This window comes from Camelus dromedarius, chromosome 17, assembly GCF_036321535.1.
Source record: "Camelus dromedarius isolate mCamDro1 chromosome 17, mCamDro1.pat, whole genome shotgun sequence".
Lineage (NCBI taxonomy): Eukaryota > Metazoa > Chordata > Mammalia > Artiodactyla > Camelidae > Camelus > Camelus dromedarius.
This window is the reverse complement of record NC_087452.1, coordinates 3,204,737-3,221,765: the sequence shown is the minus strand read 5'-3', so window position 1 is coordinate 3,221,765 and position 17,029 is coordinate 3,204,737. Positions and strand designations below refer to the sequence as shown.

At 51.5% G+C, this 17,029-nt stretch overlaps 1 protein-coding gene across 1 annotated transcript in view; it reads right to left on the bottom strand.

Moving 5' to 3' along the window:
- Window positions 1-15,961, bottom strand: part of C17H3orf20 (chromosome 17 C3orf20 homolog) — a 66,133-nt gene extending 50,172 nt beyond the window's left edge. Inside the window, exons 1-5 of the mRNA XM_064496207.1 lie at window positions 8,211-15,961; window positions 7,733-7,789; window positions 6,857-7,368; window positions 5,973-6,113; window positions 2,085-2,204 (exon numbers count right to left, since the gene is read on the bottom strand). Of these exons, the coding sequence (XP_064352277.1) occupies window positions 2,085-2,204; window positions 5,973-6,113; window positions 6,857-7,337 (742 nt within the window). The 5' untranslated portion in view covers window positions 7,338-7,368; window positions 7,733-7,789; window positions 8,211-15,961. The remainder of the gene's footprint in view (window positions 1-2,084; window positions 2,205-5,972; window positions 6,114-6,856; window positions 7,369-7,732; window positions 7,790-8,210) is intronic.
- Between the last annotated feature and the right edge of the window lie 1,068 nt (window positions 15,962-17,029).

Below are 17,029 nucleotides of genomic sequence, written 5' to 3'. Positions count from 1 at the left end.
AAAGGTGGGCTACTCTCCGGAAATGGCTGTTGTCCTCTCAGGAAGGAGGTCCAACTCCTGGAGCCTGTCAGCTCCAAGTGTGCATGGCCCTGGAACTGCAAAGGGGGCCCGCTGGCAAGGTGTGACAGCACGTGTGCATGGAACATAGCAGAGGTCCCAAACCCAAAGTAACTTAAAACCACAATGACTCAATGATATGTTCTTCAAGCTAGGGTACTGTAGCGTGAACACACGTATAATTAATAGTTATGCCAAGACAATAGCATAAATTGGGACTTTCTTGGGCAAGCCAGGACACACGGCTACTTATAAACTATTAAGGAAGGTTGACCATCCATCCTAGCACTCATTATGAGAATAATTCCCAAACAGTCTCAGGAGCCTGTAAGAAATGCAGCATCATTGAGCATACATCCGAGTGAGAGTGATACAACAGCACGAGGTGATCACACCTTCGGGTGGCAGCCAACAGTCATGCAGACGAAGAGACCAGTAGACATACATAACTTTTGCTTTGCAACAGCCGTACTCAAGGCATCAACCTTGAGGTCATGAGGAAGAAAAATATCATGAAATCATGCAGTTTCCTGAGGATACTTTGTTTCCCCACAAAGTGTGTGCATCAATTTAGGGCCAGATCAGGAGGGGATATGATAAACCAGAAGCACATGAAGTGGGATTCCAGAGGTGATGCTCAGAGTGCGGAGAAAAACGCAACAACAGATATAAAGGACCAGAGGGAGCAAGGCGGGGAGGCTGAGGATGTCAGCTCCTCGAGGAAAGTGCTCTTTGTCTCAGAGTCCACCTGTGTACCTACAGCCTTCAGAACAGTGACCGACAACCAGCAACTGTTCAATAAACATTTGTTCACTGACCAAAAGGCTATAGGATCAACCTGATATGGAAAATGAGGCCTGGAGGAAGCCAAATCACACAGCCAGCCGGGTAGGCTCGGGAATAAAATCCAAGCTTCTCAACTTCCAGCGTTACCTCCAGTGTCTGTGGGAATCACTGGACAGTTTGAGCATCCTAACCCTCTGTGGGCCCCCCACCATTGCCTTGTGACCGTGGACCCCCACCACTGCCTTGTGACCGTGGATCCCCCCCTCACTGCCTTGTGACCGTGGACCCTCCACCACTGCCTTGTGACCGTGGATCCCCCCCTCACTGCCTTGTGACCGTGGACCCCCACCACTGCCTTGTGACCGTGGACCCCCCACCACTGCCTTGTGACTGTGGACCCCCCACAACTGCCTTGTGACCGTGGACCCCCCTCACTGCCTTGTGACCATGGATCGCCCCCCACTGCCTTGTGACCGTGGACCCCCCACCACTGCCTTGTGACTGTGGACCCCCCACCACTGCCTTGTGATCGTGGACCCTCCTCACTGCCTTGTGACCGTGGACCCCCCACCACTGCCTTGTGAATGCAGTTTCCCCACCCTCGCCACTCTGCCATCTCAGCCTGGGGGGTGCCCTGGGAGTTCCACGAGTCCTCCTCTGCCCTCTCCAGCCCAACTCATCTCTCCTGCAAGCTTCTGGGTGCATAGAGCTGCTCTGCTGTCTGCTCTCACCTGCTGCCTGTTCTCTCCTGCAAGCCCTTCCTTCTGCAACAGAACAGGAGTGCCCTCGATGTCTTTGTTTTCTGACCACACAGATTGGCCCAGGTGGGGACACATGGTTAAGTTTGGTATCCAAATACCAGATCCTGGTTCCCCTACTTGCTGGATGAGTCTGGGCAACACAGAGAGGGGTGAGTATGGGATAATGTAGGAGGTGGACGATGTGAGTTTGGTGAGGGTGTTTCCCCAGATGAGGGGAACCACATGAACAGAAATGGAGCACTTGCAAACATTCAAATGACGAGATCGCACGGTGGAGTGACTGGGTTGAGATATGTCACCTTTTACAAGAAAGAATCTGTCAATAGCTTTTGGGCCTCCAGCCAGGGCAACTGTGAATCCTTCCTATCAGAAAATCAGATCAAACCATCGACCCAGAGGAACCCTTCTAAACCCCTCCCCTCCCCACCCGACCCTCACCGCCAAGATGGGTCAGAAGGTCTCGCCGGGAAGCACTGTTACCTGTTTTCTTCTTGCCTTCCTTCCCGGTTGAGAGGGAGAAGCTCAGGCAGCCAGTAGAGGACTCGTAGACAAGCTGGTACGGCGAGTTCACGCCCATGGCGGGGATGTTCGTGGGAGACTCTGGAGCGCAACAGAGAGGGATTCTGCTTTCAATTTGTACGTTTTAATTTGCTTTTAAACAGAAGTGTAATGATAGATATTTTGTCCCAGCAGTATGGTAGGTCAGATATTCTAAAGTGACCGGTTGTTACAAAACAACCAGATTCTGGAAGAAAAAGATTTCTTAATGCTGGAGGAAGCCCATAGTAATTAAGAGAAATCTTTAAAGTCCCTCTACAGCGCCCCTCCCACCCCCACCCAACCCTGAATATGATGCAATGACATCAGAGCAGGGGGCAGGGAGTAGCAAGCAAGCACAAAAGGTGACGGCGCTCTAAGGATAAATGCAGGTGTAACTCCTGCACTAGCTCAGGAGAATCAACACTGGACCGGCTGGAAGGGAACTGAGAGCAATCTGCTTCCCTTATCTGAGCCACAGAAACCAGATGCTTCTTCAACAACGGATCAGTCTCTTGCAGAATCACACTGTCTTGATATTTGATATCTGATCATTTGATATCTGACCACTTAAGATTTAAAATTAAGCTCCCCTTCACTTGTGGCAAATCTTGATCATTCTTCTATAAACCTCATCAAACCACTTGCTTAATCTTCCCCCAAATACGGTCATATCACTGGTTGGGCATGAAACTGCTAGGAAATGTTAAGCAATTCATCACAGCTCATTCAAATTCATTAAAGGAAAATGGCAAACCTGACCTCATGTGTAGGCAAAAACAACAGCCACAGGCTGCACACTGGATGACGCAAACACACGATCACTTCACTGGGGATCCAAAGGCTGAAATCAGGGCCAGACAAAGAGAACTAACCAGAGCCAACGTTGGGAAAGACGGAACAAAACCAGTCAGCCCCTGACAGTGTAGGGAAAATTCGCCAAGAAAGCATTATTTAGCAAGAACTGTATACATACTGAGACCATCTGCCCCAAATCCCTCCCCTGGCAGATTAATCTTAATAACCAATTCAGCAGCAGTAAGAAGCAATGTGCATTAAGTTGCATATTACAATATGTATTATACTAATAACAAAAAACCTGGAAACCTAAACATTTGGTTAATTACGGAACATGAGTGTTAGGAGTCTACACTCACTCAAAATGACAATTACTAAAGGTATACAGCCATTGGAAAACACTGTGTATGCCAAGAAAAGGAAACAGAAACAAAAAAATCGCCGTATTCTTAGAAAATACGCACGCGCGCGTGTGTGTGTGTGTGTGTGTGTGTATACACATAGAGAGAGAGGGAGAGAGAGAGGCACCACAAAGGAAAGTACAAAAGTGAAAAATAGCTATTCTGTAAAGATGGCAAGATTATCTGGTTTTCTTTTTTTTTTTTGGTACTTGTTTTATTTAATAATATTGCCATCAACTAAAAATCAAGGAGCAGTCTAGTTTTCTTTGCTGACAAGCCAGGACCAGCAGGCACTGGACAGGGGAACAGGCAGAAAGGAACGCCATCACCGAGGAAACAAGCTCAGCGGCAGGCACCCTGCGGCAGGCAGGCAGGGAGACCAGCGCACACTCAGCTACAGCTAGGGGCTGCTTCAGCAGCTAAACGGTCTAGAAAAGCAAAATTCATGCGAAACAGACCAACGAGAGTTTGAACGTTCCTCTCAAAGCCCTGGGAGAGCTATCTAATTCAATCTTCTAGGATGAATGCTTTTCCAAAAGAAATAGATCACTCCTTTATTTGTATTTTGTCACAGATTTCCTTTTCAAACTCTAGGCTTGTTTAGAGAGGAGCGCCAGGAACAGACGTGCCAGCGAGTGGAGAGCTTTCCTGGGGAGCACGACGGAGGAGAGGCTTCTTCAGAGCTCTGCTGATGCAGCGGGATGAAGGGAGTCACCGAGAGGCCCTCTGCAGATGCTCCTCCACTGGGTCAACCACAGCCCACGAGGGACGCGAGAAGCCCCTGCGTCACAGGGGGAAAGCCTGCGACCATCAAGATGCTTGAACACCTTGTGAGGCGGAGGTGCTGGCGTGAGCACAGCTTCCCCTCCAGGTGAGGGGACGCCGCGTCCAGGCAGGATAGCACCACGCAGGCCTGAGGGTGGGCGGTTGGGCCGGGGCCACCAGGACCCTCCCACGGACCCGCAGGCCCACACAGCAGACCACTGGGCAGCCCTTTCCCAAATGAGGTGCATCTCCAAGCCCTCCGCGGGAGTGCAGGCACAGAACCCTGTCTACTGCTAAGCGTCTGCACAGGCGGTTGGAGCACAAGGAGAGGACCCACAGCTGATCCCAAACAGAGCAGCAGGTCCCGTCCCCCTGAAGCAGGGAGCCCCACTTCATGGGAAACAGTGGAGGGGGTTGCCTGATCGGGACTTTACCTCAGAAAAGGAAAGCAAAGTTTATCAAAATAACCTTCTCTATCTTATATTTAACAGAAATTCGTTGGTATTATAAGCACATGCTAATCCTCATAAGAAATAAAAACGACTGTGTTGATTCTTTTCCTCAATGGCTGCACGATAGCAATAAAACACGAGCCCCCTCACATTTGGAAAACTATCCCAGGGCTTTGCCAGTGTTTGTTTTAACCCTTTGATGCCCAAATCGCCCTTTCTCCATGCAGTGCTCCCCGAGCCGACGCTCCGGCTCTGGCAGTTAGCCAGTTCCGCCCCGGCGCTTCACGGGTGGCTCCCGGGGGCACACACGGCTTGGCTGCACCGTGTGTATGTACACACAGCATCACATGCTTAACCTCCAACCACTGAGCAAAGCCTGGCAAACATTCAGGGTAGGGAGGGATGTTAAATGAGGAGGGGTTTCATAGGTGAGGGACAGATGGTTACGGGTATAAAGTTTTATATTTTTACCCTATGAAACCTCCTGACAGTGAGGACTGTGAGGCGCTCAAAAGGAACACTTGCACACCCACCAAGGCTGAGACACGAGGAGTCACTGTGTCTTTGGGATCGCAAGACGCTCCCCTCTCCCTCTGCAGAGACTGTCCCCCAATTCCACGCCGTGACCCACTCAGCTTCCATGCTTGTGCTTTGTATGATGTACCCTCAGGCAATACATTGTTATTTTGTTCTTTCAAACTTTACTTAATAGTATTGTACCAGATGTGTCCTCCCGCTGCAGAACACTATTTTTCAGTTTATCTACGTGGATATGTGTGCTTTCGCGCTCGGTTCATTTTCACGTCTCATTATGTCCCATCACCTAAGAAGACTGTGACTGATTTTTCTCCTGCTGATGGACATTTAATTTGTTTCCATTTTTTTCCACTCCAAACAATTCTGCAATAAACATTCTAGTACGACTTCTTGCACACGTGTGAGTTTCTCTAGGGCAATGCAACTCTCAAGAGTGGCCTGTGGCCTGCTATGAATCCACACCAGGCCATGACCAGGTGAGCCCAAAAATGGAGAATAAACATTTAGAAGACTCTGTAGCAATTTGATGCTGCTGTGACGTCATTACCGTATCTTTTAATGAGGCCAGAAATTTTACAAACTGGTCCTTCACCGCAGACAGTTTGAGGAGCACAGCTCTGGGGAACGATCGAGCAGAGAAACCGCCGGGTTGTAAGATGCCAGGGCATCCCCCACTTGCAGAGACCACCAAGCTGCTCTCCACTGGAACCGTGCCGACTTACATGCTCACCTGCAGCCTCCGAGAATCCCTGCTGCTCCACATCCGCCTCAGCTTTTAGAAATGACAAAGGTTCCAACTGAGGGCTTGACTTGTCCCCTGCACTCCTGTTGGCATTGTTTGACCTCCCCCACCTAAGAGCCGAAGCTCAGGCACCCACCTTTCCTCATCTGTGCGACTCCAGAGCCACCTTTCCCGACGGTGCCGATCAGGAAGTCGAAAGCCATCTCCTTGGCGTTGAGGTGGAGGAGCTGGCTGGCCTCCACGAAGCGCCTCGTAATGTCCAGGGGGTTGGCATCTACTAAAGGAATCAACAGAGGCAACTCATTTCCCTCCAGCACGGGGCTAACGCTTCCAGAAGAGGACCTCCATACACGGTCCAGGAAGTAAGGGGGAGTGGAGACCTACTCCCAGGAGAGCGAGCGTGAGGGGACCTGATTTGAGGACCTCGGGCTCCCAAGACCTGTCAGGTGGCACCTTGCCTTCTGCCCCCCTTGCCCTCCTCTCTTCCTACCCACAGGCCTGGGGACCGATGCTGTTGACACTCAGATAACTCAGAATCCCTTATGGATGAAGCTCTAGGTCCTTGATCTTGGGATGACGTCCTCACTGTGGACAGACCCCAGTACTCACGACTCTCCTGGTTCTGGCTCTGCTTGGCTGTCTTGCTACCCACCCTCCAGCCCTCCCGGCTCTCCCCTTCCCTGGGGTGCTGCCGCTCTCCACGTCTGCATGGTTCCAGAAACGCCACCCTCCAGTACCTCCGCCCTCCCGCTGTTCTCATGGCCAACCTCTCAACCTGGCCTGGCAAAGCTGGGGGAATGGGAGGAAAAGAGAACAGAGGGAGTGAAAGGATGATTCTTGAGGGTGGTCTCGGGAAGGAGTTCAGCTGCAAAGCTGACCCTCGTCTGACAGCTCTTCACAGCACATCCTCACATACCTGTCTCGGCATGGGTGTGTGGTGGACACAGACACGCGTCCAGGCCAGGCGCTTCCTGGCCCGGAGAAAATGCGAATCCGGCGAGCCAGCCTTGCCAGAATTACCTGACACGGACTCCACCATGGCCTTCATCTTCAGGGTGAGGAGCTCTGTCAGCAGGTGGATGGACTGCCGCTGGAACCTGCGCAGGGTCTCCTGGCTGGAGGCCGCCCGGTGGCTGTGGCTGTGGCTGTGAGAGTGGGTGTGGAACTTGGCCGGCCCCGTGGATGCGGGCAGCTTCGGCAGCGGGAGCGCTGGTGGGGGCGGCTTCTTCTGTGTGGGGGCCTGCACGGGGGCTGATTCCACAGGCATCATGGGCGGGGCTCCAATGCTGATCTCCAGGCCCAGGATGTCGGATGGGGTGGGGATCATGGGGTCGGTGATCAGCTCCTCCCAGGTGAACTCAAAGATGTTTCTGATGCCCTTGGGTACAGAGATGCCGGCGTTCCGGCAGACGAGGAGCAGCCTGGAGATTTGCGCCAGCAGCCTGGGGGCCGTGGCGGTGCATTGCTGGTACAGGTTTCGGGTACTCTTGCCGTCATTCATGCTTCCAGGGCACGTGTGCCGCTAGGTGACCCTGTCCATCGCAGACAAGGGGAAGTTCAGCAGTAAGGAGGCCTGGCACACCGACAGCTGCACACAGAGCCCAAGTTCTACTAAGGCAAGGCCTTGGGGACAGACAGAATGGAAGTGCTGGCACGGCCCTTACAGGTCATTGAGCCAGTGCATCCTGTCCAGGAGGATAAAGAAATATTTGGTCACTCTCCCCACGGAGGGCAAAACGACACCCCTCCACGTCAGAGATCACGTTAGCGAGTCACCACGGGGAACAGCAGGCTCCCCAGACAGTTCAGGGACAGTCGCATAAACGGGGTGCCTCTGGAGGGGCCCCGGGCAGGAGGAGGGGGAAGGACGGGGAAGGGACGGGGGTTCCCACGCACCTTTTGCAGTCAGAGAGCTGAGGGTGGAAGACCTGCTTGTGGTCTGTCAATGAAAACCTGCAAAGACAAAAGACGTTTCCTTGGTTTTCTCCAGAGGAAGATGACATGGGAGCTCCTGGCTGCAGGGCAATGGAAATGACAAGGACAGTGACTTTCCTGAATTCCACGACCAGTATCATTTACCACAAATCATCGAATCTAGAACTTGATGTAATTTATCGTTAAGATGAACCCTTTTAGGAGAAAGAAAAAAATCAGCATAAGATGCCATTGACCGTAGGACACATCCCAGTGTCAGAGAGGTTCAAGCGGGAACACGTGTCCCTTAAAATCGGTGAACCAGAGTAAATATTTCCCAGGTCAGCAGAACTTCTTGAGGGGCCTCCATCAAGCGGGCAGATGTGGCAGCAAGGTTAGCAAATGCCATCAGGCGGTGGTTTTTAAGCTGATGTATTTCTAAACTGTGTTTTATTCTTACCTTCTTAACGTACACCAAAAACAAACCACTGGTGGGAGAGGGAGTGTGGACACCCTGATGAGCACAAAGACGGCTAGAAAGATCCAGAGATGGACATCCAGGGCTCCGTAACCAGACCTGAAAGCTTCACCCACCGGGTCAAAGTGGGCCCCACGAGGACGTTCTTCGGTGACGTGTCAGCACAGCCACACGGGCCAAGACGCCTACGTTTAGCACCTCTTGATCGTGTGCTACACAGAAATGATTTCTTTCTTTTAATCCCTGAGGGGCTTTGTGAGAATAGGAGCCGCTGTAAAGAATGCTCGAGAATCCAGAACACGTAGGAAAGGCTGATCTGAGGGAAGCTGAAAGCAGAGCGGGGCGGGCTCCTCTGTCGCCTTTGCCAGCATTTCCACGCGGGGTGGGCCAGCTGCCCGCTGTCTGACCGAGGCGGCCCCAGCAGCACACCAGGCGCGTCGGCCGTTAGGGCAGAGGCTGCTGGCTGGGCGTCGAACACCCCTTGTTACTGCAGACTTCCAACCATCAGCTCTACCACCTTCCATCCTGACCCCACACCCACCATGTCCACGGCCCTTTTCTCCCTCCAGTCCTCATCCTTCTGCCCTTAAAACCATGTCCTCTGGAGCCACCCCAAGTGTGCGACCCCAGGACCGTGCCCCGGTGCACACCCTCAGCGTTTACAGAGCAGGCGCACGGCCACGATCTGGTGCAGCCACCCTGGGTGAGGAGGCTGACGTCTCTCTGGTTCCCCTGACGAGGAATCGGAGGCTTAAAGAGACAGGGCTCGTGGTCGGGCGTCACCTGCCTGCAGAACCCGGCACAGAGGCCTCTGCAAGCAGGACATGACTCCACCAGGCCTGCGAGCCGCCTGCCCATCTATCAGCAACCAAACCTCCAAGGAACAAGTGGCCCATAGAGCAAAGCCTTCTGACATCCAGCTGGTCTGCAGATTAAGTGGCTTTCTACGACCATTTGCTGACCCCCGGCATCTCTATTCCTCAGCTTCGGAGACACAGAAAAATAGGTTCATTTTTGAAATGATAAATCTACAGAACAAAGAAACCATTCAGAATCTCGGTCATCTGGGCAACCAGCCAGAGGGATCTGACCCTGACCATGCAGGGCAGACTTGTTTCAAAGCCAGGACTCAAATGAAGAGAAGACGAATACAATCCTTGAAATGTTAAGTGGTGTGAGAAGCTCCCCCCTCCCCCAACAGTGTCTTTCTTCTGAGGTTAATTTTGAAGATTGTCTTACAGATAAAAAAGCTGGTTGTTAGAACAGCTTTATTGAGATATAGTTCACATACCATCATAATGCACCCTTTTAAAGTGTACAGAAGTTTTAGTATATTCACAGCTGTGTGGCCATCATCACTACCTAATTTTAGAGCAGCCCCCCACCCCGCCACAGAAGCTTGTTAGCAGTCACTCCCCAGTCCCCTCCCCTCAGGCAACCACTAATCTACAGGCCACCTCCACAGGTTTCTCCTGGACGGTTCACATAACGGCGTCATACGAGGCGTGGTGTTCTGTGGCTGGCTGCTTCCCCTCGTCCTGTTGAGGTTCGTCCATGCTACAGCACATCCCTGTGTCAGTACTTCATTCATACAGTATCTCACCACAGGGGAGACCACAACGTGTTGATCCGCTCAGTACGTGACGCTCCCACTGTCTGTCTATTATGAATAGCGCTGCTGTGAACACTCAGGTACAAGTTTTCGTGTGGACAGATGCTTACATTCTCTTGGGTTATACCCAGGAATGGAATCGCTGGGTCATGTGGTACCTGAACGTTTAACATTTTCAGGAACTGCCAGGCTGGTTTCCAAAGTGGCTGCACCACTTTATAGTTCTTTTTACAAACCACGGATGAGGTATAAGTCTCCCCACCTCCTCACTTGTTCCTGTCTCTTTGTTTCCCAGGGCCATCCCAGAGGGTGTGGCGCGGTGTCTCGCTGTGGGTTTGCTCTGCATTTCCCCAGTGACCAGTGATGCTGGGCATCTTCTCATGTTTACTGGCCAATTTATACCTTCCTTGGAGAAAAGTCTGTTCAGATCTAAAAGCTGTTTGTTTTTTAAAGAAATGTCATTTTAAATTAAATACAAAAATAACCTTTATTTATTATCATATATTCATCTCTTCGAAATTCAGCTACAGTTGACCGCGTGACTACATTCTATCCTGCGAGATGAAGGTGGAGCTGTTGGGTAGGGCCCCGGAAATGTTTTCAGAGGTGTCTGTCTTCACAGAGAGAACTTTTTTTCCTTACTCACTGCCCTTTTCTTTCTTCATGTCTAGAATGGATGAGATAGCTGTAGCTCGGCAGCCATCTGGAGCCATGAGGGTACAGTGAGGACAGAAGCCATGCATCAGAGGAGAGCAAGAGAGCCCGGCCTCCTGCTCCCATCGTGACGCCCCCACACCAGCACTTCAACACCTGCCTCCAAACTTGGGATGAGCCCCTAGTCCTTCTAGGCCATTTCATTCAGGCCTCTTTCCCTGCAGTCAAATGTGACTCCTGACAGCCAGCTGTGCTGGGACAACGCCTCTCCCTCCTTCCCACACGTCCAGCTTTCATTCTGCTGGCCATGCATTCTTCCATCACTGAGACACGGGCCTTGCCCTCAAGCAGTCCAATATTTAACAGGCAGAAGAGACTTATAAAACTGACTTATGAAATTACCAGGGTCACACTACAGAAAAATGTACAAAGCCCATGAAAACTGAAGACAGAAGTCTAAAGGAAGCCGCACTGAAGTCTGTCAGAAAAGATGAGTATGAATTTGCCAGGCAGGTAAGGAGGAGAAGGCATTCTTGGCAAAAAGAACAGTATGTGCAGAGGAATGGAGACGTTTAAAGCATGGCGGGTTCTGAGAGCCATGAAACCCATCAGTAAGGCTGGAGTTTGGGGGGGTCTGTGGGAGAGGGAGCAGACGAAGACAGAAAAGGGGTCCAGAGCCAGATCGCGAAGGGCCTGTATGCTGTGCTGAAGAATCCGCGTTTGTCCTGTAACGATACACTCAACACGGGCGCCCAAATGTACTGTCTTTAAGTGCCGGTTGCGTGCCATGTGGTCTCATCTCTGCAAGTGGAGGGCAGGCACCACGTCGTCTTCTGCTCTTACAGTCTCCACGATGCGAAGCATGACGCTAAGTGAGCCGCCATGTGCCAGGAAATAAAAATATTTGTGGCATCAGAGTCCAGCAGACAGCTAAGAGACACCCGCAGACGGCTGCAGACAAAGCTTCAATTAACAGTTCCCACAGAGAAGTGAGAAGATGGTGGGAGACGCTTACAAAGGCTATGGAAGAGGCCCACGGGCCCGGCGTTGTCATTCAGCTACTTACTGCCTGTCCCCTCCAAGCGGGCTCGGGGCAGGACAGAGATGAGGGAGGGGCGCGCACGCACAGGCCACAGTGACAAGTCAGGAAGGGGCAGAAGGGGAGCCCAGAAGAGGCAGGTCACTGGCGGCTAAGAGCCCAGGCCGCACCACCTTGAGCCCAGCACTGTGGAGACTAAGCCCTGCCTCCCAGGACCGTGAGGACTAAGTGAGGTCATGTGCCTTCAGGGCTGGCACAATGCCTAGCACAGAGTTAAGTGTTCAATGAATGTGAAGTAGAGAAAGATAACTATTTGAAGTGGTTGAAGGAGGCTGCACAATGGCAAGGACAGAAACTGGTGCGGAAGCAGAAGCTGACTAGTGAACGAGGAGGGGCAGGAAGAGCGTTCCAGTTGACGGGAGCGGCACTCGTTCAGCCTGGAGGCTCTCAACAGCCTGGCACGTTTAGGGAACTGCGAGTAACTAGGGGACGCTCCAGGTTATGGGGAGAGGGGTTGTGTGGAAGGGGCGGCAGCGGTCTGCAGAGAGGAGCTGGTGTAAAAGGCTGAACCTGGACTTCATCTTACCCGTGACGGGAAACCACAGAAGGACGGCCAGCGAAGGCGGCACCTGTATTTCAGGGGCCGGCAGTGTGCTGGGAAGAGCCTGGGGTGTGTGGCTGTGGTGGGGGCTGACCAAGGTGGGAACTGCACCCACAGCTCTCTGATTTCTGCCTACAGTGAAAGAGACATTTCCAGCCCTTGGTGCACTTGGAAGAGCACTTCAGAAGGCCCAGAACCAGCCAAGCCGCAGGGGTGCCCAGTGGGGTGCAAGGAGAGCAGCGGTGAAAAACGGGAAAGCTCTGAACGGGCTTTGGAAAAACCAAGAAGGAAGCTGAGGGGTAAATTCAGGCACAGATTTTAAAAAAGGGCATACTTCCGTCTCACACCGGCACTGATCCAAGAATACATTTTGGGGTAGAAGTTGTATCCATTCATTTACTTGAAAACAAAAGTAAACTTAGTTCTCTCAGGTTATCTGGTCCCGATTTTCTTTGCTGTTTTCTCTTGCTTCTGTCTCTCTCTGGTTTTAAGCAGAATGCTTCTGATGAGGACAGTGAGCATCCAGAGGTACCCGTGCGACTGCTACCCTGGGAGCAAGTGCAGCTGCCGGCGAGGACGGGCCGGAGAATGAGCTGCACCCGACGTGTGAAAGAGGTGGAGACAGGATTAGGAAGATTAACAGATGCCGTCCTCTCCATCACTGCGTAAGGAATGTTCTGGACACGCGTGAATGCTCTGAGCAGACAGCGGAAGGAAGGGCTGAGCTACAGAAAGAGGAGGACTGACGCAGGCAGAGCGGGGCGTGTGCGCGGGACCACGCTTAACCGCCTGCTGCCCGGGAAGCTGCACCCACGGCCGCCGTTCGTCCTCAGGGGGGATTCACTCAACCACCTGCATCCTCCACCAGGGGGATTCACTGTGGTGCCAAGGGTCCTTAAGATGAGTCTCCTGGTAAGACCCGTCGAGAGGCAAAAAAAGATCAACCCTTCAACCCAGTGATTTCAGTTCTGACAGTAACGCCCAAGGGAACGGTTTACAAAGGGGGAGGGAAGGTACTTGGATAAAGACAGTTAAACCCAACAGAACGATGCTTATAGCCACTTCACTCCTACTAGTGAAATAACACAGCCAGCCACCGAGGGTGTTTAACAACGATGTAGATTAACTTGATGAACTATTAGGCAGCAAAAAATAAACTGAGCTCAGTCTTAGAAAAGATGTTAAACTGAGAAAGGAAACCACCAGTGGGTAGATCTACACTGATTACAGGTCCCATAAACACCGATGCAGATCATAACTGGAAGCAGAGATACAAAGCCTTTCCTTTTTAAGGTAAAGATAATATTTCCAGAAAGAAGACAATAAACATGGGCCCCCTGCAAAGACAGCAGCATGTCCTCAGACAGGCTTGTGACCAGGGGGCCTAGGCTGCAAGCAGGGTCCCTTCTTGTTTCCTGGTTTTCATGAACTTCCTGAAGCACCGGGACTGTCCACGCAGAGAGGAATGGGGTGGGAGTGAGGGGTCCAGAGCTCCACCCCCTGTTAAGAGCGGGGGCACTTACTTGCTGTTAACGGCCAAGCAGAAACAGGACACAGTGTACCCCCGAGAAAGGGCTTGCAACCAGGCGAAACTGCCAGCGAGCAGGCGAGCTTACAGTTCGTGAGAACCTGGCAGTCAGCAGGCCAGTGGGGAAAGACGCTGTACAAATGGAGGGTGGAAAAGTAGGAGTACTTTACGCTGGACAGACGGACGTCTACCAGGTCTGGGTATACAAACGGCCGAGGATTTACTGAGAAACCCGGTAGCAGAAGATCACACGAAGCCTGGGCGGCAGGTCTTCACTGAAACACCCTGCTTCATCTGCCTGTCCTGATTTCCCCGTTCTCCCAATCGTCTACACCATCCCACCATTCTCCCAACTCTGCCCCCACGCGGACTTCGAATGTTAAGCGGACGCCCACGGCCCACACCAGCAGAGGCCTCACCACCAACCTGCCGCACGCGCAGGTGCGAGGACCAGGGGAGTTTCACTTTCTCTCACAGTTTTCTGCAGGCCAACACACTCTTCTCAATCATCACCATCCTACCTTAGCCATGTAGTTTCCTGCAGGAACTGCTTGACATACAACTGACTTAGTTCAATTCACTGGCTGAAAAGAAATGAAGCACATATGGCGTGGCTGCTCTGCGCTGTACTAACTGTAAAGACCAGTACCCACCTCCATTCCAAGTTCTAAATTCTACTGCCTCACCTGTGTGTCACAACAAGCTTAGCTGAGAGCCATCCTGCAGGCTGCACTACGGCTTTAAGAGGAAATAAATTATCCCTCAAGTCTTTGGCAAATGCACAGCTAAACATAGCAGGAATCTCATGTATATGGATTTAAAGTTTCTCCTTTGGGAATTCTGCAAGCAAACAGAATGATTTATTTAGCCAATTCAAGCGAACTGTATCAAAACACACACAGGCCACGAGAAAAGATTACAATGAAAACAAGCAATTCAAAGCAATTTCTGATCCAAAACACTTCGCTTAGCTCCACACGGCCTGAATGAGGTGTGGTCATGCTTTCTGACAGGAGATTTCAGCACTGCCGGCTCCCAAGTTCAACACAGCCACAGGAGTATTGTGACTGCTTCATGCAGCCTGGAAGAGGTCTGTTTGCCAATCCTTCAGTTACTAACGGGAGAGTTGTGTACAGACCACAAAGCGTGTAAAAACAGGTCATTTGCAATTGTGCTGTGCACTCAGTACCACTAGATGTGTGTCTTTTGAGCATCTGAAACACGGTTAATATAAGGAACTACACTTTAATTTGACTACATTTAAAACTTGATAATCAATCCAGTAAACTTTTCAACATGTTTTAAGTATGTCTGGAACAACGTAGGTATGTGAATCTACTTTTTCAAATGTATTATTTCATGAACTCTAAACACAGATCATGCATTCCTCGTGAAAATCTGGCATCTGAATTAAGATGCATCGTAAGTGGGCTCACAGTGGATTTTGAAGACTTGATGTGAACAGAAATGTAAAACACCCCATCAGCATCTTCCGTTCACGGATTAAGTGTTGAAATACTTCAGATGCACTGGACTGACATACAGCCGACCCTCGAACGGGGTCTAAACCGCGTGGGTCCACCTGCAGGCGGACTTCTTCAACAGGGCCACAGCAGCCACGGCGGGCCGAGCGGTGGCTGTGGACCTGCAGACACAGTGGCTGAGTGTGGGATGGGAACATCCACCGATTCCGGTGCCCACAGCAGGTCGTGGAACCAACCCCTACAGACACCAAGGGGTGCCCGCACAGCACAAAATTCACTTCATTCTTTAAGTGTGGATCCCAGACACTGAAAACGACACACAAAGCTTATACCCCATCTCTACCAGGCAGGGCTGTTCTACAGCGCTGGTCTGCAGTCTAAGGACTCCAGCGCCCTCTGCTGGACACACTTGTACAAAACGGCCCCGTGAGAAATGAACCACACTTAACACCTTAACTCTGGGTCAGAAACGGAAGAGGCAACAACCGGCCAGCAAAACACTCAACTAAACGCAAGCTGTTAAAGGGGGATTAGACGTACACTGATATGGTCTTTGAAATCCCAGAGAATCTGACGTAGTTCTATCAGTCAACAGTGACCACGAGCCCACACGCACTGACTGCTCTACTGCCCACCGTGGGTGCCCTGGGCAAGGACAAAGGCTACCAGGTGGCCCTTCTGTGGCTGCTGGCTCCCGTACTCAAGGGCTTAACGCTGCCTGCAGTCTCCCTGTCCCTTCTCCACAATCCGCCTCTCATGTCCTGCTCTACCTTATAAATACACCCTTTCCCATTTTTCCCATATTTGTCTACTGTTTTCCTTTTTTTCTATTTTTCCTTGTGATTCTAGGATATCTAGTAATTCTACGTTTTCCTTTTAGTGCAAGTTTTCTTTTTGTCTCCTCCCCTTTTGTCCCACAAGCTGTTTCAACTGGTTTTAGTTCTACGTTTAGGTCTGTGCTCCATTCTGAGGTGGTCCTGCATGTGGTGTTAGGTACGCATTCAGGTCCACTCTTCCGTGTGCAGTCAGCTGTCCCAGAACCACCTGCTGAAGACTGCTCTTTCCCCACTGGGTGCTCCCGGCCTCACTGTCAGAAGCGAACTGACCACAGATACAAGGGTTTCTCTCTGGACCCTCAACTGTTTCACTGATTTGTTTTCCCTCATACCACAGTTTTGATTCCTGTCGCTTTGCATTAAGTCTTGAAATCAGGAAGTGCGAGTTCTCCAACTGTTGTTTTTTTAACTTTGTTTTGGATACTCTGAGTCCCCTGCAGTTCTGTATGTGCTTTAGGGCCATCCTGTCAATTTCTGCAAAAAGGGCAGGTGGGTCAGTTGCGTTTTCACGTATCTTTGTTAGAGGAGGTATGTGCCTCAAGAGGCTGACAGAATGAACGTTAGTAAGTCTGGCAACTTTGCCCATGATCTGGATTTTAGAGGTTAAGTTTGCAAAAATTTGGGATTTTTGTCTCATCTAAGACTGCTTGACACTAGAATAAAAGGCAGAGCGGAGGGCGCTGGAGAAAGCACAAGCCCGCAGCAAACAAGCACCTCAGAGGCTGCGTGTGGGGCCTGACGCGCCACTGAGACCCCGCGAGGCCAGCCACCGAGCCTCCCTGCACTCCAGCTTGTAGTCCATAATGAGAACGCGGCTCCCGTCAACCTCGCGTGCCACGGGCTCCTGCTGGCACAGGGAGGGCTCACTGCCCAGGGAGGTGGCTGCAGGAGCCCTGCGGGCATGGCCGCCAACTCCTACTGCTTGTCTGCCGCTGTGAAGAGGACTCGGAGGTGCGACGGGTCGAGGACGGGCATGGGATCCAGGCACAGGAAGTCCTTCTGGAGCCCTGCTCACCTACTTGTTGCTAGTAAAGACAAAGGGGCCCA